This window comes from Eucalyptus grandis, chromosome 1, assembly GCF_016545825.1.
Source record: "Eucalyptus grandis isolate ANBG69807.140 chromosome 1, ASM1654582v1, whole genome shotgun sequence".
Taxonomy (NCBI): Eukaryota; Viridiplantae; Streptophyta; class Magnoliopsida; order Myrtales; family Myrtaceae; genus Eucalyptus; species Eucalyptus grandis.
This window is the reverse complement of record NC_052612.1, coordinates 29,517,559-29,537,406: the sequence shown is the minus strand read 5'-3', so window position 1 is coordinate 29,537,406 and position 19,848 is coordinate 29,517,559. Positions and strand designations below refer to the sequence as shown.

Genomic DNA, 19,848 nt, shown 5'->3' with positions numbered 1-19,848 from the left:
AGAAAAAGGATTCCTCGTAATCCTCGAGTCCACTCGATGAAATTACTAGGGGTGAGCGGATCCAAGGTAGGTAGGGTCTAAACCTAGAATGTACCCGACCCTGTTATAACCGATTCTCTTTTTTCAGACCCTATACCTGACCTTGTTTGTATTAGACCCTATACCCAATCCACCCTGTTTTTTAATTACCCTATTTCCACTTAAACTTATTTTGCAACCTCTCAATATTCTATACGACTTTGAATTTTATATTAAGACATGAGAAAATAACGTAATCCTCATAATTTGTATTGAAACATTAAGTACTCGTAACAAATAAATACATAAAATTTTTACTAAATGAAAAATTAATAATCCACATGGCTAATTATAATAAATAAAATCATAAAGTAAAGCAAAATCATAACATTGCATAAACATTAACAACAAACATGAATCTAATATTAGTCTTATTCTCACAATTATTACATGAAGCTATTTATTTATGTAAGCATAACTCCTCCTACAAAAGAGAAATTAAGCAAGCTAATCCACGTAATATATAAGAATTTGGCAACGACAAACATTGTCCATCCGTCGGACAGTGTGAGAGAGAGCCGGTAAGGGAGAGAAGCAAGTGAGGAAGAGGGACGACGAATGAGGAATTCCATGCGTGTTTGAGAAAGTCAAAAGGAAAAGCGCTGTGTGATTGCGAGAGTAAGAATATAAATCATGAGAAAAAAAATAGGGTTTTGAATAGAAATCAAGAAAAAAAAATAGGATTTTGGACTTTTACTTATAAAACCGGTTCCTAAGTGGGTAATCACTCAGAATTGGTTCCCGATTTAAACCGGTTTCAAAATTTGGAAACCGGTTTCAACGCAAATCGGTTCCGACCCTATTTTCAGGGTGGCCAGTTTAGTTCCCATATATCCCCGGTTCGATTGCAACACCCCTAGAAATTACCCTCCCCAAGCGGCATTGGCAAGTGACAAGAGTACAAAACAATTCTCGCTGCCGGCCCAAAAGTCAAAAAAGTCAACACCACCGTTCCAACTCTGCTCGGAGCATCTGCAAAGTTCAATCTCCGTCTGAAATCTCCATAGCAGAGAGAGAGAGAGAGAGAGAGAGAGAGAGCAGAAAGAGATGGAGATGGAGCGGCTGAGGGAGGCGGTGGAGGAGGTGGAGCTGGTGGACGGCCACGCGCACAACCTGGTGGCGCTCGATTCCACCTTCCCTTTCGCGAAATGCTTCACCGAAGCCGAAGGCGAGGCCTTATCCTTCGCGCCTCACTCTCTACCCTTCAAGGTAAAAGAGTTCTTGGTTGAATCTTGACGTCGAATGCGTTTCGGTGGACAAGGTAGGTGTTGTCGTCGAGGTAGCAGCGCAGGAGCCCTGCAGGAGATTAAATTTGAATGTACTCGTTAGAAAGTTGACTATTTGGCTTAGATACGTATCCTTGGCAGGCGCAGAATTTTAATTGATTTTCTTCTAAACTTTATGTTGGAAGATACGCGTGAAGATTCTACAATATCATCCGAAGATCAATTATATTCATTTAATATTGGATCTACATCCAATTAGTATCAGATCTAATCGGATACAAATATTGTAAAATATTCACTTGCTTTTCATATACAGACTTTGTATTATAAACAATGTAAACATTGTACATTGATCAATACAGAATACAAGGGAAAATTCTCCCGTTCTCTTCTCTCGACTATCTCCTTCTCACTTTCTTACATGGTATCAGAGCCGTCTCTGACCCTGACCTAGCTTCCGCATCATTATTCGAATTACCTTCTTTTTCTTTTCTGTCTTTGTTGCTGCGACTCTTGCAGAACAGAGCAGTCTTCAGGAGGAATTCGGAATCTGCAAAAAAAAGGAATCAACCTTACAAAACAGAATTTCACCATGACCAACCCACAAGAAATCATCTCACCTTTTGGAGATCAGTCGACACCACCTGTTTCGTCCGGATCAGACTCATCCATTGTTGATCAGCAGCAGGCTATCCAAGGTCAAACACCAATTCAGCACACACAATGGCAACAAAATCCGGCTCAGTTCAATCCAGGGTTACCTTTCTCGGGGTATCCTTATCAATGGATGCCATACCCATGGATCCAGGGATTAAACCCAAGTACATCACAGCCAGGCTACCAGAGTGTGCGGACTGACGGAGGCCTACCAGCCAACACTGGGGCAGGCGCAACCATCGGCCCCGAGCAGACGGGCGGATCAGAAAATTCGAGTGCGGGACAGTCTACAAATTCAGGATTCCCAACAGGGTTTATACCTTTTCCATTCGCGGCCGCCATGGGTCGTCCAGAACCCGGCGACGCGCTATATGTATCCAACGCCGACGGACCGAGTTGCAGATTATCAGTCATCCCCTTTGCAGGATCCGAAAATTACTCGGGTTGGGCACGCGCATTCCGTCGAGCCCTCATAACAAAAGACAAAGAGGGATTTATCGACGGAACCGTCCCGGTTCCACCGATGAAAAATTAGGGCGACAATGGAAAAAGTGCAATCAATTGGTCGGGACGTGGATAGGCAACCGCATCGCCCGTAGATAGCAGTGGGTTGCCCCCAACCGAAGATTCGAAAATTTTTTGGGATAATATAAGAGAAATGTACGGGAAACTGGATCGGGCGAGAATCTTCTCGCTACATCAAGCTCTTACAGAACTGAAGCAAGGAAACACGTCTGTGACAACGTGCTTCAACAAGCTGTCAGGGCTCTGGAACGAGCTAGAAGCAGCGGAGGAGAAACTAATCGGACCCGAAACAACCATACAACAAGTATAAGGCGATAAAGGACGGGAGAAAGCGACTCGATTTCTCCTCATCCTTAATGATTCTTACCTCCATTTCAGGTCACGAGATACTCGCAATGGAACCAGCACCCTCAATCGGCCGAATATTTCAGCTTGTTTGCGGAAGAAAGCCAAAGGCTTGCTTCGACCGAAGGAAAAGGGCGGAAACCCTAGCTCTCGCCGCACGAACGGAGAGAACCTCGCGAACCCTAGAAAGGAAACGCGATGAAACCCTAGCGTTCGCGGAAGCTAAGCCTTTTAAAGGTTTTGCCGCGGACGGTCACGATCGCACGCAACGATCGGACGGCTGGAAAGGGGCGCGAACACATGGAGATCTGGACGGTGGAGATGGGTTGCTCATTAAAGGATCCAACGGTGGGAGTTTTTCGAAGCCATGGGCCAAATCCGTATGGGCCTAATTCTCGCGGGCCTAATTCTTTTGGGCGAGCTCTTATGGGCCTAATTCCTATGGGCCGAATTCAAAAATAAGGCCAAATTATATTGTGACTACCGACGACCTCATCACACCATAGAGAATTGCTGGAAGCCATGGCAAACCCGATGAAAAAAAGGGCAAAGAAATATCAGCAGCAGCATATCAACTTACAGGACAGGCGGGTACAAATCATCCAATCACTCAAGCTGAATATGAGCAGTTGATGCAGACATTGCACAGATTGGATGTTCAAAAAAAGGGGGGCAGCTTTACAGGTATTTCTCATTATCGAATAAACAATATATCGAGAAATACTTGGATTGTTGATTCTGGAGCCAGTGATCATATTGCATGTGAGAAAACATTGTTTACTACTATCAAAGAATCGGCTAATCCCATTGTAGTACAATTGCCAAATGGGAATACTGCTCATGTTACTACAACCGGGACTGTTAATCTTAGTTCTGAAATCATTCTCACCAATGTGCTATATATTCCCCTATTCCAGTTCAATCTTATATCTGTGTCTAGAGCACATCAAGAAAAACTCATGTCAAGTTTCATTCAATGCTGATAGTTGTCAATTTCAGGCCCTTTCGACCGGGAAACCGATGGGATGGGGTAATCAATCGATGGACTATTTTTCTCGAGAGGTTCATCCAAGAATCTGGATTTTTTCATTGCAATAAACAATCATTGTGTAATCTGACTACCAATGATAAAAATTTCATTTTCCATTCCGATTGGGTCATAGTTCCTCATTTCCTATTCTCCATGTCATATTTGCCCACTTGCAAAGCAATCTCGCAATCCTTTCCCATTGAGCAAAAGTCGTGCAACGGACATTTTCTCTTTAATTCATATGGATGTTTGGGGACCGTATCATACGCTGAATCATGATGGCTCTCGTTTCTTTCTTACCATTGTGGATGATCATTCAAGGGCTACATGGATTTTCCTCATGCAATCTAAGAGTCAAGTCATTTTGTACTTAAAAACCTTCCTCTCTCTGTCGAAAACCCAATTTGGGAAAATTATTCAAAAAATTAGGACAGACAATGGGAAAGAGTTTTTCAATCATGAATGCTCTTCATTATTATCATCTCACGGGATATTGCATGAGAGTTCTTGCATATACACACCTCAACAAAATGGAATAGTGGAAAGGAAGCATCGGCATTTGCTGGAAGTAGCCAGGGCTTTAAAATTTCAGGGTTTCATTCCAGATAATTTTTGGGGGGAATGTGTATTGACTGCAACATATTTGATCAACCGTATGCCCACCAAGGTTCTTAATGGTAAAAGCCCTTTTGAAATTCTTTTTGGGAAGAAGCCATATCTTAATCATTTAAGGATTTTTGGATGTCTATGCTATGCGTCTATAGTAGGACCTAAGGATAAGATGGGTCCACGAGCTCGCCGCTGCATATTTATGGGGTATGCTACCCTACGTAAGGGATACCGAATATATGATCCCTCCACGGAGAATTCTTTGTTAGTAGAGATGTTTCTTTCCAAGAAGATTTTTTCCTTTCTCTATAAAGGAATCGACAGAATGCGTAGCAGAACTATTCTCGAGACTCAAAATGTTGAAGAATCCATCAATGCTCCCGGATATGTTCTACTTCCCTCCTCGGCTCATACGAGTCCCGCTCCCTGCGTCCATTCTCGCAATGACACCTTTAGCAGAAAAACGCGGATCAAGAACCAAATGAGAGGATTACATTGGAGACCCCGCCTATGGATATTCCAGCAAATCCGTCTTCTTCGAGGACATTCAGCCAAGACGGTCCTGGACGAACAACACGTCCTCCAACTTGGACCAAGGATTACATATGTGGAGTGAGAAATCCAGGTATTCTTTTCCAATTTCCTCTTATGTTTCCTTCGATCGGTTATCCGAGAAGCATAGATGTTGTATTGCTCGCATTTCGAAGAACAAGAACCTTCAAACTATGAAGAGGCGAGTACGACCCGCGATGGCAAAAGGCGATGAAAGAAGAATTACAGGCACTGGTGGACAATCAGACATGGGATTTTGTTAGTCTACCTCCACATCGCAAACCCATTGGATGCAAATGGGTCTACAAGATCAAATATCGATCTGATGGTTCGGTTGAAAGGTACAAAGCCCGGCTAGTAGCAAAGGGTTTCACACAGAAGGAAGGTTTTGATTACCACGAAACCTTCTCGCCCGTAGCCAAAGCTGTTACATCCGTTCATTTCTTTCAGAAGACTTACCGGATCGCCATTACATCGATGGATGTCCATAATGCATTCTTGCATGGAGATTTAGCTGAAGAGATTTATATGGACATACCACGGGGTTTACGGAGACGGGGAGAATAAAGTATGTCGTCTCCGCAAATCCTTATATGGGCTCAAGCAAGCATCCGACAATGGTATGCCAAATTCTCTCGAGTCCCCGATAGCCGCTGGTTTTCAACAGTCCAAATTTGATTATGCTGTTTTCACATGGACCAAAGGTACGTCATCTATATACTTGATGATATATGTAGATGATATCTTGATTATGGGAAATGATGAGAAGGCTGTTAAAAGTTTCAAGAAATACTTGCACTCTACTTTCCATATAAAAGATCTAGGGTCGCCAAAGTATTTTCTTGGAATAGAAATTGCTCGCTCGAGATCAAGGAATATGTCTCACCAGAGAAAATTTGCCTTAGAAATCATATCAGAAGCTGGACTGTCAGGATGTAAGCCGGCGGTGATTCCGATAGAGCAGAATATTAAATTGACTACAGCAGAATATGATGCTGGAATCTCTCAAGAATCTGATCCTATACTGAAAGATTCAATGAGCTATCAGAAACTTGTTGGAAAGCTCATCTACTTGACTATGACCAGGCCAGACATCAGTTATGCTGTGCAAACTCTTAGCCAGTTTATGCACAATCCAAAGCAGTCTCATATGAGTGCAGCACTCAAAGTGGTAAAGTATCTCAAGAAATGTCCAGGACTTGGAATTCTTCTCTCCAAGAAATGTGATATGAAAATGACGGCATATTGCGATGCTGATTATGCGACATGTCCAATGAGCAGGAGATCCATAACAGGTTACGTATCAAGTTAGGGATTCTTTACTTTCATGGAAGACAAAGAAACAACCAACTGTTTCATTATCATCAGCAGGCAGAGTATCGAGCCATGGCGAAGACCGTATGTGAGATAGTATGGCTGCGCGGATTGCTTCGAGATCTTGGGGTACGAATTGAAGGACCAACCAAATTATTTTGTGACAACGATGCGGCCCTCAAACTTGCCTCGAACCCAATAGTTCATGAAAGAACGAAGCATATAGAAGTAGACTGCCATTTCACGCGAGAAAAGATCCAGCAAGGGATAATTGAGACACTTGGGATCCGAACAAAAGAACAACCGGCGGACGTGTTCACCAAACCCTTGTGTCAAAGTCAGCACACGTATCTCTAAACAAGCTAGGCGTCTTGGATATCTACAAGCCACCAGCTTGAGGGGGAGTGTTGGAAGATACGCGTGAAGATTCTACAATATCATCCGAAGATCAATTATATTCATTTAATATTGGATCTACATCCAATTAGTATCAGATCTAATCGGATACAAATATTGTAAAATATTCACTTGCTTTTCATATACAGACTTTGTATTATAAACAATGTAAACATTGTACATTGATCAATACAGAATACAAGGGAAAATTCTCCCGTTCTCTTCTCTCGACTATCTCCTTCTCACTTTCTTACACTTTACATTAAGTCTTCGGGAACGGCAACAAAACTCTTTGAAGTTCGAATTATTCTCCACCTTAATCGGCAAGAAAGAAGGTGCTGACAAGTTATTCATACAAGGACTATAAATACACGGATTCATAAGAGATAAACTTTTGACATGAATTTCGTATATGACAGGCAAAGAACAAGATGGCTTATTAAAACTTGCATCATAACAACTCTAGTTTGTCCATTCAGAGAAATCTGAGGGATATCGCCAAGCTCTATGGCACAGAGTCATCTCTGAAGGCAGTTGAAGAATATCGTAGAACAGCAGGCTTGCAGTCCATTTCCTCATTATGTTTCAAAGCTGCAAGAATATCTGCTGTCCTAATCGATGATGGACTGCAGTTGGACAAAAAGCATGACCTCAAATGGCACAAAAGTTTGGTTCCAGTTGTTGGCCGTATATTGAGGATTGAACGCTTGGCAGAGGAGATTCTTAATGAGGTAAGAAATGCTGTTTCATGACCTCAACTTGTTTGTGCATTGTACCTTCTCGACTTATTAGTTCAGTGGATGACCCTCTAATATTTCATTCTACTCCAATGCTTTTATCATAGTTCTATTTACAAAAAACAAGGAGGACCATTTTTTTTCTTTTTATGTTCTGGATCAGGTTTGCAAAAACTGAAAATCCTCTTATATCGCACGGTATCATCTTTATAAGCTGTTCTAGTTTTGAGGAGCCTTTTGCTTCGGTCTTCAGCCTACTCCTACTCCTCCTCTTTCTTTACCAGTTGCCCTCAGCTGTTTTATCTAAAGATTCGGTAAATGGCGTCAACCGTGTAGAATTTTCTTCTCTTTTTTCCATTGTCTTAATCTATAATATTTTCATTTTCTCAGGAGATGCCAGCTGGATCTGTTTGGACTTTGGATTTATTCACTAAAATCTTTGAAGAAAGACTAAACTCATATCCTTTTTGTTGGTCTTGAATGTATCTGTGATTTGTCCTTTGCTGGTATGAAGGTTAGTTCTCTTCTGTTTTTCCCTTGAATCTTCGTTGTCACAGTTGCTCGTGAGATATATGGATTGAAAACTATTGCTGCATACCGAAGTGGTCTAGATATCAATACAAACGTTAATAGCATAGATGCTGAGGAAGGCCTTCAGCATACTCTCCGCAGTGAGTATTGCACATGAATGTGGTTTACTGTGGTTGATAGAGTACAACGAAGGGAAAAAAAAAAACGTACTGATCATTTCTCTTTCCAGTTGGGAAACCTGTCCGCATAACAAACAAAAGCTTCATTGACTATGTCTTGACACATAGTTTGGAGATTGCTGTGCGCTTTGACCTTCCCTTGCAGATACATACTGGGTAATATTTTTTGTATTGTTGAATGGCCTTAATGCTTGGTTCATTAAGTTGGAAATTGATTAATTGAAATCAGTTAGCTTTTCCAGAAAGTTGATATTCCAAGCATGTAGTTATTTCAAAGAAGGTGAAAAAATTACAATCATATTACTATTCCAAGCACCTGCTGATCTCTTTTATGCAGTGGACTTTTATCGAGGGCTAATTGCTATACCTGCTGAAGCTAATTCAATGAAGCTGCGGGAATTTTCCCTTTGTCAACTAACCCATAAACCTTGAGACATGACAAATTGCTTATTTTGTCATATCAGTTGTCAAATACAGAATGTGAATATCTGCATGTTTTCTCTGGTATAGGTTGTCTATATTGACTGAATTGTTCCTTTTTTTCCTCATTCGTCTCTAGATATGGAGACAAAGATTTAGATCTCCGCCTGGCTAATCCCCTTCATCTAAGGACTCTGCTTGAGGACAAGAGATTTTCCAGGTGCCGTATTGTCCTTTTGCATGCTTCATACCCATTTTCGAAGGAAGCGTCATATTTGGCCTCTGTTTATCATCAGGTGAATTTGCTGACCCCCGGAAAATTGCATTCTAGACTTCCTCCACATTTTAGAGTCACATTATACTGTGCTGCTTTTAGGTATATCTCGATTTTGGGCTGGCAGTTCCACATCTTAGTGTGCATGGCATGACATCTTCAGTCAAAGAGCTTTTGGATCTGGCTTCAATAAAGAAGGTGCTATTTGGCTTGGACTCTATAAAACTATGAATTCACTTAGAACTTTAGTGTGCCTGGGCATTTGTTAATGTTTTGCACAGATGATATTCTCTTTTCTTCTTCTTTTAAGCTATGTCAAGATTCTTTTCCTATATGAATCGGCTATGAGTACTTTGTTTGGTTGGACTAATAGTACATTTACTAATACAAATATGCAGGTGATGTTCAGCACCGATGGTTATGCCTTTCCTGAAACTTATTACTTAGGTCTGTTGAAGCGATTATTACTTTTATCAATGCTTTAGCTTGTTAAATTTGCCTGCAAAACCTACTGCAGTCACCTTTGTTTCTCACATTTTAGTAATCTGCTATTCATGGAACAATTGTGACTATGCACTACTTTCATTAGTTTTGATGTCTCAGTGAAGGAGGTTAAAAAACTAGTAATAATATTGTCCATAATCAGCATAACTAGATTGACCTTTGAGGGAAGAAAGTGAAACAGAAATAAAATGTGGCTTGGTGTCAGGATCTTGTTATTGGTATATGAAGATTATTAATGTGATAGACATTCCATAACTCACTATTTTCTGTGCACAAGAAGCCTTTTAATGTAAGTACACTATCTTATCCATAACTGCAACTCAGGTCTACCATTCCTCTAGATCAAATGACTTCTTTTCTGAGGATTTTTAGTCCACTGAAAATGATGACATAGCTAAACATCAAGATTTGCATTATTAACCAAAACTCAGTTTGTTGTCTATGGCTGAAATCCTGAAATCTTTGTTGCTCTTTTTTAACCTTTTGGATAATTAGTATGATCTAATTATTTCCGCATGAAATAATTAGCTCGATGGTTATGAATTTGATATTTTGAAAAGCTCTGATTAAATCGTTGAACTTTTGATGAATAATTTTGTATTTTTCAGCACATGACCTCATATTCATTCTACGTAAAAGTCAGACATAATATAAATCAATGGCATTAATTAAGTTAATCAGCATGTCTAGATTGACTTTTACTTTTTACTTTTCACTTAACTTAAATCTTGCAGTGCAGGCACTTTCAGGTTTTTTTAGCTGAAATACTTGGAACTTTCTAAACATATAAATATTAACACATGGATTCACATATAGTTTTTTCATAATTTTTTTGAAATCTGAATAATATTTTGAAATTTTGGCGGGGAAGCAGAAAAAGTACTTTTTACTTGTCTTTAAGTGGAAAAGAACATGCCTCTGAGTTATGTAGGACTGATACAACGGTTTTATTGAAGATGATTTCATATATTGTCCTGTAGAGACAATTCTCTTATACTTTGAGGTTTTATTCCTGTAGGTGCAAGAAAAGCACGTGAAGTTGTCTTCTCCGTTCTATGTGATGCATGCGCTGATGGTGATTTGTCAGTTCCTGAAGCTATTGAAGCGGTGCAAGACATATTTGCAAAAAATGCAACTGAATTCTACAAACTGAATTTAGCCCCTAAGTCTCTTGTTTCAAAGCATCCTCTATCCCCCATTTTGGCGATCAATAATATGTCTACTACTGATTCCTCACTTGTTCGCATCATCTGGGTGGATGCTTCTGGACAGCACAGATGTCGTGTGAGACTCTCTCTCTCTCTCTCCCTCTCTCTCCCCAACAAAATTGCTCAACTTCTTCTTGAATGGTTGTCGAAGTGTAACCATTTAGAAACTTCAATAGTTTGGGTTTTCTATGCTGTACAGTAAATTAAGAATCAGTGTAGGCTTCAAAAAAAAAAAAAAAAATTGATGGATAATTAATAATGGTGGTTCTTCAACAGATAATGGGATGTTTCTGTTCTTCCATGAAGCTTTACCCGTAGGATAGTGATTCACCAGGTGTACCTTTTGGGGAGAAAATTTTCAATTCTGGACAACTTTTGAGATGTGCATTGGGATTAATCCTGCTTATTATTTAATTCACATCTCCTCAAATCTGTCATATGTATTGGTGATGTGGCGGTAAAATAGGTCTTTGTCTTTATTTCATGCAAGGAAGAATAGCTGAGATGTAGTCTCACTTTCATTTGTATGTTGAGATAAAAAACAATTTAGAATTTTGTCTCACCACTGATGTGCTGCTTCCTTGAGCAAAAGTTGCCTTGTAGAGCGTCCCAATGCCTAACCTTGAATTATAGCAAACTGCCTTTTGTATTATTTACATACTCTGCGAGTCCCTTCACTAATTACTCCTAGCAATCTTTTTGAAGACTGCAATGTTTGTGCATTGCTGCAATGCTGGAGTGCAGCACTTCATTAATTAATAACAGCCATTCTCCCTTTCGTGTCTGGTCTATACCATGGTCTCTGTTATGCATTAGCATTTGATGTTTCATCCTATCTTTAGATGACCGCACACTGATATTTGCACTCAATGAGCAAAAGAATCTCAACTGGCTTCTGGTCTCTCTTAATCAAGAAGCAAGGCTGCTTATTTTACAGACAAAATCAGGGAAAGCTAACATCTCTTATCATGGTTGGCTTATATGGACTTGGATTGTTAAGCTGTTTCTTGACCAAATTATTAAAGAAGCTTGTTAGATTTTCAGGAAACTCGATTTTCAATGTTCAAGAGATTCAGGACTGGTCCAGTTGTTTTTCCTTGATCTAGTGCCATAAGTTGATAAACTGTTTCTCTTTGGAAAGAATAATTATCCTATATATGCTACTGTTTGAAATTTATTTCTCTTACTTCTGTTGGTGATATTTTCAGGTTGTCCCCGCAAAGCGCTTCAATGATGTTGTTGTGAAGAATGGAGTTGGCTTGACTCATGCGTGTATGGGAATGTGTTCATTTGTTGATGGTCCGGCTGAAGACACCAATCTAACTGGTGTGGGTGAGATCAGATTGATGCCTGATTTGTTAACAAAATGGCAGATTCCATGGTATGACCAGTTTTTTTTACCAACCAACCATTTCTTGATTGTAAAGCTATATTAATGTGTTTCATCTGAAGATTTTCTTTTTCATCCAAGAGTTCCCATTTTGCTGCTTAAGCTTCATACTGACATTGGCTATTTGTGGAGTTGTTTATCACTTTGGAAACTTCCAGCTGTGGTACCAAAAAATGAACCATCACAGCATAGACAGCAGGCTTAACTAGGGTTGGCAAATGGTGAACCATGGTAACGTTGGACAGTGCTCATAGTTGGCATCCTCATCTATTAGAGATTTTTGAGGGGACAATCCTGAATTATGAGATTATGAAATTATGACAGAATAAGTAATATTACATGAAATAAACCCTTTCGCTTCTCCAAATAGGAAATAAAAGGCTTTCGCTTCTCCAGATAGGAAATAAAAGGCTTATATTCTAAGATACAGAATGGTGTTTATTGCTGAGTGGACAACAGTAAATTGATTGATTGCCATCAAATAGCCTTCACACACTGGGCTTGTGCAAGTCTGCCTTTCTCTCAAGATCTTCTAAGTTCAACTTTTGTATACTACTCCTTCAATATTGACCATGAGGTAAATATAAAGGAGATTCATCTGAAAGTTTCATGTAAGATCATTGGAAATAAATGCATCTCATTTAAAAGTGAGTCTTTTGTGCAGAATGGGCAAATTGTTCTGAAATTTGATGCGGGCTAAACTTATGTTTGGTGATCTGTGGCTTGTTGTTAGCCATGATATGAATACTATTAGTACATTGATCTCTTATTTAATATTTTCCTCCATACTTCCCAATAGGGAGCCACGTGAGGAAATGGTTTTGGCTAATATGCATGTCAGACCGGGAGAAGCTTGGGAGTTCTGCCCTAGAGAAGCCCTAAGAAGGGCTTCCAGGGTTCTGAAAGACGAATTTAATTTGGTAAGGCAGATGGAATCTCAATCTCATTTGTAATGCTGCTATAAGTGATGAGTAATTCAAACTCTGTACTTTTAGGTGATGAATGCAGGGTTTGAAAATGAGTTCTATCTCTTGAAGAGCGTGCTAAGGTACTTTCGGCATCATCGCTTTTAACATCCAAATGGCTCTGCAGCAGGACATGATATATTAAAGCATTTGAGTTGCACAGGGAAGGAAAAGAAGACTGGTTGCCAGTGGACTCAACACCATATTGTTCTACATCAGGATATGATGCAGCTAGGTCAATATTTCATGAGATTTTTGCTGCACTGAGTTCTTTGAATATCCCAGTTGAACAGGTACATCTCTAAGTGATGGCTTTCAGTGCTGATTGACAATGTGCCAATGTGGAAATGAGCCTGCTTGTTGCTCAGTGTTATAATTAACCTTTTTGCTTTCTCGAAATGAAGACTGACTCTTCTGACCCAAGTATCTTAAACCTACTAAACATTTCAGCCATGTGTCCAAATTTGACTGGGATATTGACCTAGCTAGCCCCTAGCCTCTGGCTTGTGAAGGCATATTACACTTGGAGTTGAAGATCTTTTCCATCATTCCAATAATATATTGTAATGTATGACATGAGAAGGGATCTTATATGTATATAGGCATAGGTTGTGCTCATACTCTGTGCGTTGAAAGCATTGAGCTCTTTCTTCAGTGGAGCTAGAAGCGCCTAATGGTCTCAGATCTTTCACTTTCAATCAGCAGATTGCAGTCATCTGATGAAAAGAAGAACCTTGATTCTACGGAAATTACAAGTGAAAAATACTGGAACCAAACTATTTTACACCCATTTATTTGTTTAACCCATGTAGACTTTGCAAATTGTTGGGGTATATCATTTGCTTTTCAGATAATTAAGGCACCATGATGTTGAGCAGTATTCAGTTGCCAGTGCTAGCTCATGTTGTCTTACATTTTGATAGTTTTTCATCTCTGATTGGTATAATGTCAAGTGATATTGCATGAAATAGATCCTATGTTACTTTCTGGTGACTGCTGGTGCGCTTGCTGCCTCTCCCTAGACCTTTTTCCGAATATTTGCCTTTGCTAAACAGGTGCATGATTCTGCAGTAATAATCACAGTGCTCTTACTAGAATGTCTTCTCTGCCATATATTTAGTTGCATGCAGAAGCTGGGAAAGGCCAGTTTGAAATGGCTCTGGGGCATAAGCCCTGCAACAGTGCTGCTGACAATTTGATTTTCACTCGTGAAGTTGTGAGGGCTGTAGCAAGGAAACACAGCCTGTTAGCAACTTTTGTTCCCAAGTAGGTTGTTTTATCCTATTCTTTTTAATAATCAAAGATGCTTTATTGATCTGTCAGCACTGGGCAGGAAATTAGAAGTACACATCTTTAAAAATAATTAAATGACCATATTCATTAAGTGTAGTAATCATAAGCCATTAAATATCTTATAAAGACAATTTATAATTAAAAAGTGGAGGCTAGTTTAATGTGTCTCACTATCCTTTCCATTCTAATCCGCACCCCCCCTCCCCCCCCTCCCCCCTCCAAAAGAAAAAGCTGCTTCATTGTTTTAAGAAGAGAAATAATGATGGTAAAGTGACATTACATGAGTACAACAAATGTTTCTTATTTTGTAGGTATGACTTGTATGATATTGGTTCTGGATCCCATGTACATTTAAGTCTGTGGCAGAATGGAGAAAATGTTTTCATGGCATCTGATGGATCGTCACAGCATGGCATGTCCAACATAGGGGAGGAGTTCATGGCAGGGGTCCTATATCATCTCCCTTCTATTTTGGCAATTACTGCTCCAGTACCCAACAGGTTGCCATCTCACTGCATGTTTTCTAGTGCCTTTGTATTTTGTTTTTAGAGGTCGGTGATTGAATGCTGAGGCTAAGTTCAGTAGATGGATGCACTTGGAAATTCAGGATGTAGATCATCTTTTCGTCTATCTGGGCTGCAAAACAGCTTGGTTTTAGCTCTACCAATACAATTTCTGACTGCTGCTAAAGTTGAGATTTGCATATGCATGTTATCCTCACTAATAAAACTTAGTTCTAACAGGTCTCTTTGAAGCCAATACTTTTGGTAGGGGAACCCAAATAACAATTTCCTCTAAATCACTATGGTGGTATTTCCTTAGCAGAACTAGAAACGTAACTCAATTTATAAGATTCAAATTCTTGATGGCCATATAGGAAAGGAATGATATGATTCAGGTTCTTTCTTCACAATTCTCGCTTGAAGCTTGTCTAACAACAACTTGAAATACATATCCTGTAAATGAGCTTCAGTCTGAATTTAGTTGTCATGATCAGTCCAGAGGAAAAACTAGAGCATAAGTGATCGTTAAAAATACTGTCAATGTGCACCAACGTCATGATGCTTGTCTTATCTGTCCATAATAAGGTTAAGTTTAAGTCTGTGACACTATGAAGACCTCTACATCATTGAAACAATTTTCTTAGGAATTTACTGAGAAAAGATCCTGTACTGGGTTGTTTTAAGTTCACCTTGGAGGGAACATCTGCTTTCTAATCTCGTTACTAGTTTCTTGTAGTTGGCAGAAAAGAAATGTTCATGGATTTATGTCTCATGCTTTTGCTGACGGTTGTGATATGTAGCTATGATCGAATACAACCAAATACATGGAGTGGTGCTTATCAATGCTGGGGGAAGGAAAATAGAGAAGCTCCGCTGAGGACAGCATGCCCACCTGGAGTAACAGATGGTTTAGTGAGCAATTTTGAGATTAAATCATTTGATGGGTGTGCAAATCCACATTTGGGCTTGGCCGCTGTAATCGCCGCTGGTATTGATGGGCTACGGAACCACCTTTCATTGCCTGAACCTGTTGGTAAGATTCTATAGTCCTTGTTCTAGTTATGTGATCTTATTCATTTTTATTTTTTTTATCTTAAGAACTTATTATAAATACGCCAATTTCTTATCTAAAAATTATGTCCCTTACTTTACCTTCAGTTTCCTTCTTTTTTATGCTGTAACAGATAACAAAACTCACTTTAGGTAGGTAAACCTGGGTCTCGAAATATCATGATAACTTTATTAAGTCATGCTGAAGCCGAGTGGTGACCCAACTTTTGATGATATGTAAAATCAACGCATGTCATTCTCCTAGCCTAATTCACACACACACATGTTGAAATTATCCAAAAGAGAACATTTCAGTTGCAATGCTGTCATTTTTGCTGCAATCCATAGCTTGGTGATGGCTTTTGAAAGAACTGGCTTCACTTGTAAAAGTTGTGCTGCATGGAATAGGGTTTTATCAGTCTTAGGGTTTTATAAATGCTGCTAAAATGTTGGGGGCCTGGGGTCAAAAGGCACATTTGCCACTGAAAGACATTATGCAAACTTGCCTCTGATTGTCTAAAGGAAGGTTGAATGAAGCATCTTTACTATCCCTGCAACCAGCCTCTGTGTAGTAGATTTCTTGCATTATTTTGACTCCAAGACATTGACATGCATTTCTTTCTTGGAATTAGTTGAACTCCCTACTAACAGTTTTTTTTTTTTTCATTTGGGCAATTTTACGGTCTATTTCTTTGTCATCAACTGACGCTTCAATAATGCATTATGAGACAGGTACTAATCCGTCTAGCATCGAAGGGAAGGTTCAAAGACTGCCTAAGTCTCTTGCTGAATCTTTAAAAGCTCTCCGAAAGGACAGTGTTATTAAGGATCTCCTTGGTGAGAAGCTCTGGACAGCCATAACTGGAATTCGCAAGGTAAGTCCGGTGTATCCATTCCTTATGTTGACTAAAATCCTAGAAATGACCACTTCATATTATTTATCTAAAAGCTAAAGCTACCTACTATGTACTAACGACTTCTTGAGAAAGTGTCATGTGTCAATGCTTAAACTGTTTCTTCCTCCGAATATATTATCTCATGGTTCCTATCTGGTAATGTCATGACCAATTGTGAAGCACACTCAAAGGCTTGTTCATTGCCCACTCTTTATTATTTTTGGGTTGGCAGAGTTAATATGAAGTCACATGTTTTAAGGAAGGTCTTGTTTATACAATATATCTGGTTAATGAAATTACTGGAATTGCTTTGCTCAACTTATGGCTGAACTGAGGTGGGCTCTGTTTTATCTTCTAATGAGTTATGGTGTGCATTTCTTCATGACGCAAAACACAGCTAAAACAATCGAAAACAGTTATTGCAGACTTTAGTGAGTAGTCCTGAAATTGTTTTTTATCTTTTTATTAATTTGGTTGTTCATTAGTATGTTTTTTCATGCAGCAATCATTAATTTAAATGTTGCAATCACTCCTTTGTCCTGCAAAATTCATTTGAACCTGTCATATGTATTACTTCTCTTATAATCTGTATGCCTACTTCAAATAATAAAATACCTAAGTGACAACTAGCTTGGGCCTCACTCTGCAAATATTGTCAGATTCAGATGTCCTCTATTTGACAATCCATAATTATTATTATTATTACTATTATTATTATGCAAACTGTTTTTTGATTCTAGAAATGAGGAATTTGTGGAAATTTGACATTGCTGGAAAATGCCATTGTGTGTGGATGAATGCATGTGTTTTTTTCAGTTGGGATATTAAGTTTATTAAAGAGCACTAAGAGGTGCCTCCCTCTTACAACCTTGAAATCAGAAAAGATTTAAAGCTAGTATATATTGGAAGTCGCATAGAACAGATCACTGGAAAATCCTTTATTACAGAGAACTGAGTGATGTAGAACTTCGAAAACGTCGTCTTCCCCTTCTGGTACGCATTTTGACAACTCCAATGGAGTTGTGCATTAGCATGATGATCTAATTTTAGTTTGCCAGTCTGGCTTGTAAATTTATCTTGGCTGATTCTGTTGTGCGTGTCAAGAGATGCACAGTGGTATTTAACTGCACCAATGAATGTACTGAAGATGCACGTGTTTCACAGGCGGAGATTGAACACTATTCGAAGAATAATGATGCATACAAGCAACTTATACACCGATATTAACCTGACACATTTCTACACATCTTGAAGATCAGAACAACCATCTCTCCAGATGAACTTAGCTGCAGCTCATGCCCTATGTGAACATTTAACAGTGTTAGCTCAGTAAGAGAGCCTTATCAAGTTTTTGTTGTGTTCTGAGATCCTCCAATAAGTTTCAGGCACGACCTGCCAAGATCTCTTCGATCCTATATTGCCATCTAACAATGGTGCTGTGCTTCTGGTGCATACTGCCGCTTGTGCTATAAATTAATTTCGGTTTTACCTTTTTGAGCTTTGATCATTCTCCTCTAGGCATCTGATACCCATGAGCATACTCTAAAACATTCCATTCTCTGTTTGGGCAAACAAATAGTTCCGTGATGCACAAGATTTGCTTTGGATTGTGTAGAAATTGGAATGGGCAGAATGCATTTGCAATCCCCTATTGACTCTGTACACGGAGAATGTCATAATAATGACGATAATTAGGACCTCGAAATAAATTGTTGGAGGTCGTGTCATCGTGCTGCAATCTTTTTTCCTAAATTTCTGTGATTTCAAGAGGTGAGTTTGCTCTTGCTGGTTATACAGGTCGGTTCGTGTATCCTCTTAAACCGTGTTTCCTGATACTTTCATGATGCATTTCCTCTATTAGTCATTGACCCTTTTTTTATGGTAAATGCCGGAAGCAAGATTGAACTTTGGCGTGTCTGAGCATGAACATGACATCTTCGACTCCATTCTAAAAACGCAGGAGGGTCGTACTATGTCAGTCGAACCTCGCAAAATAAACAAAAACCAATGTACAATGCGAAAGAACATGACGTCTATGAATCTCCGGTCTCTTTTTAGTCCCGAAAGCCCTTTGATTGTGAGAATATATGCAATCATTTTGATGGATCGAGCCAGTTATGCTATAAGAAATCAGTGACATTCATGCTGGCCCTACCTGTTTTCATCTTTCTTTATTTTCTGAGCGGCTGCTGTGATTGCCCGAAATAAACAAATTACCGAGATCTCGCATTGGATGGGTGCATGACATATGCCACAATGCCTGCTTGAGTGCGAATTGGATCAGGTCATTCAGTAACGAACCGGTATAGTTTGGGCCGGTTTTGGACCGGCCATCACGGCATATGCTCACTCCTAGAGAATTATACTATCGATAATTGACCATGTCAAAAATTAAATTGTTTGGTGCAAGATGGCATGCGTGACAGCAATAATTTTCACTCCTTTTTCAAAGCCTTCTTCCCCTTTCAATTCGCAATTGGAATCACCGGATCGAGAGTAGTGGGAGCCGTGAAAGCAATAGTAGAACTCAGGATGGAGACAAGCCAACCAACAGGAATCCGTTCTCTCCAAGTTTGGCAATCACTAATTTGCTCAGACACGGCACATGGTTCCTGCGAGGCGAAGGACACCGACCAGCGGCATCGAGGAGCACTAACGAAAGGAGTGCTGATGATTTCATGGTTGAATCCAACTGTAAAGAAAGTGATCAAAAACTGGTGGAGCAGGCTCATGTGTTTTCATTCGTTTGGTACACACGACACAAGCGTGGCGTTCTCTCTTGAGTGTGTCTGATGATTCGTGTGCTCTTGATCAGTTTTTTTTTTGGATCTCAAAAAGATGGACATGTCATCCGATAACTCAATATAGAAGCAAAAGCATAATGATACATTCCATGTATCGAAACCTCAATTCAAACACGACTACTCTAACATTTTAAATATACAATACGAGATTTTATCATGATTCATGACCTGTTTGGACTAATATTTACTTTGGGCGTTTTTTTTTTAATCTTGCCACACATGTATTTTGCTTTTTAATTATCTTAAACAACTGAAGTTTTCACGGTACATAAATCATGTTGGCACATAGATTCATACAGAGACAATTTTATCCTTTCCCATTGCAAATGTGAAAGATATTTTATATTTTTTGCTACATTTTG

The 19,848-nt window shown here is 39.4% G+C and overlaps 1 protein-coding gene across 2 annotated transcripts; it reads left to right on the top strand.

Annotated features, from left to right (window-relative positions):
- The first annotated feature begins 968 nt into the window (after positions 1-968).
- Positions 969-18,409, top strand: LOC104438985 (protein fluG). 2 transcript variants are annotated; one of them, XM_010052124.3, is made up of 18 exons: positions 969-1,287; positions 7,212-7,463; positions 7,860-7,927; positions 8,025-8,140; positions 8,230-8,335; positions 8,739-8,895; positions 8,976-9,071; positions 9,272-9,320; positions 10,396-10,661; positions 11,794-11,966; positions 12,775-12,895; positions 12,971-13,023; positions 13,104-13,233; positions 14,061-14,206; positions 14,545-14,733; positions 15,537-15,769; positions 16,519-16,661; positions 17,847-18,409. In XM_010052124.3, exons 1-18 carry the CDS (start codon positions 1,126-1,128, stop codon positions 17,907-17,909), a joined length of 2,523 nt encoding a protein of 840 aa, XP_010050426.2. In that variant the 5' UTR covers positions 969-1,125; the 3' UTR covers positions 17,910-18,409. The 2 variants fall into 2 exon arrangements, with proteins under 2 accessions (XP_010050426.2, XP_039167807.1); XM_039311873.1 differs by having other exon boundaries at positions 1,155-1,287; positions 7,152-7,463.
- The last annotated feature ends 1,439 nt before the right edge of the window (positions 18,410-19,848 follow it).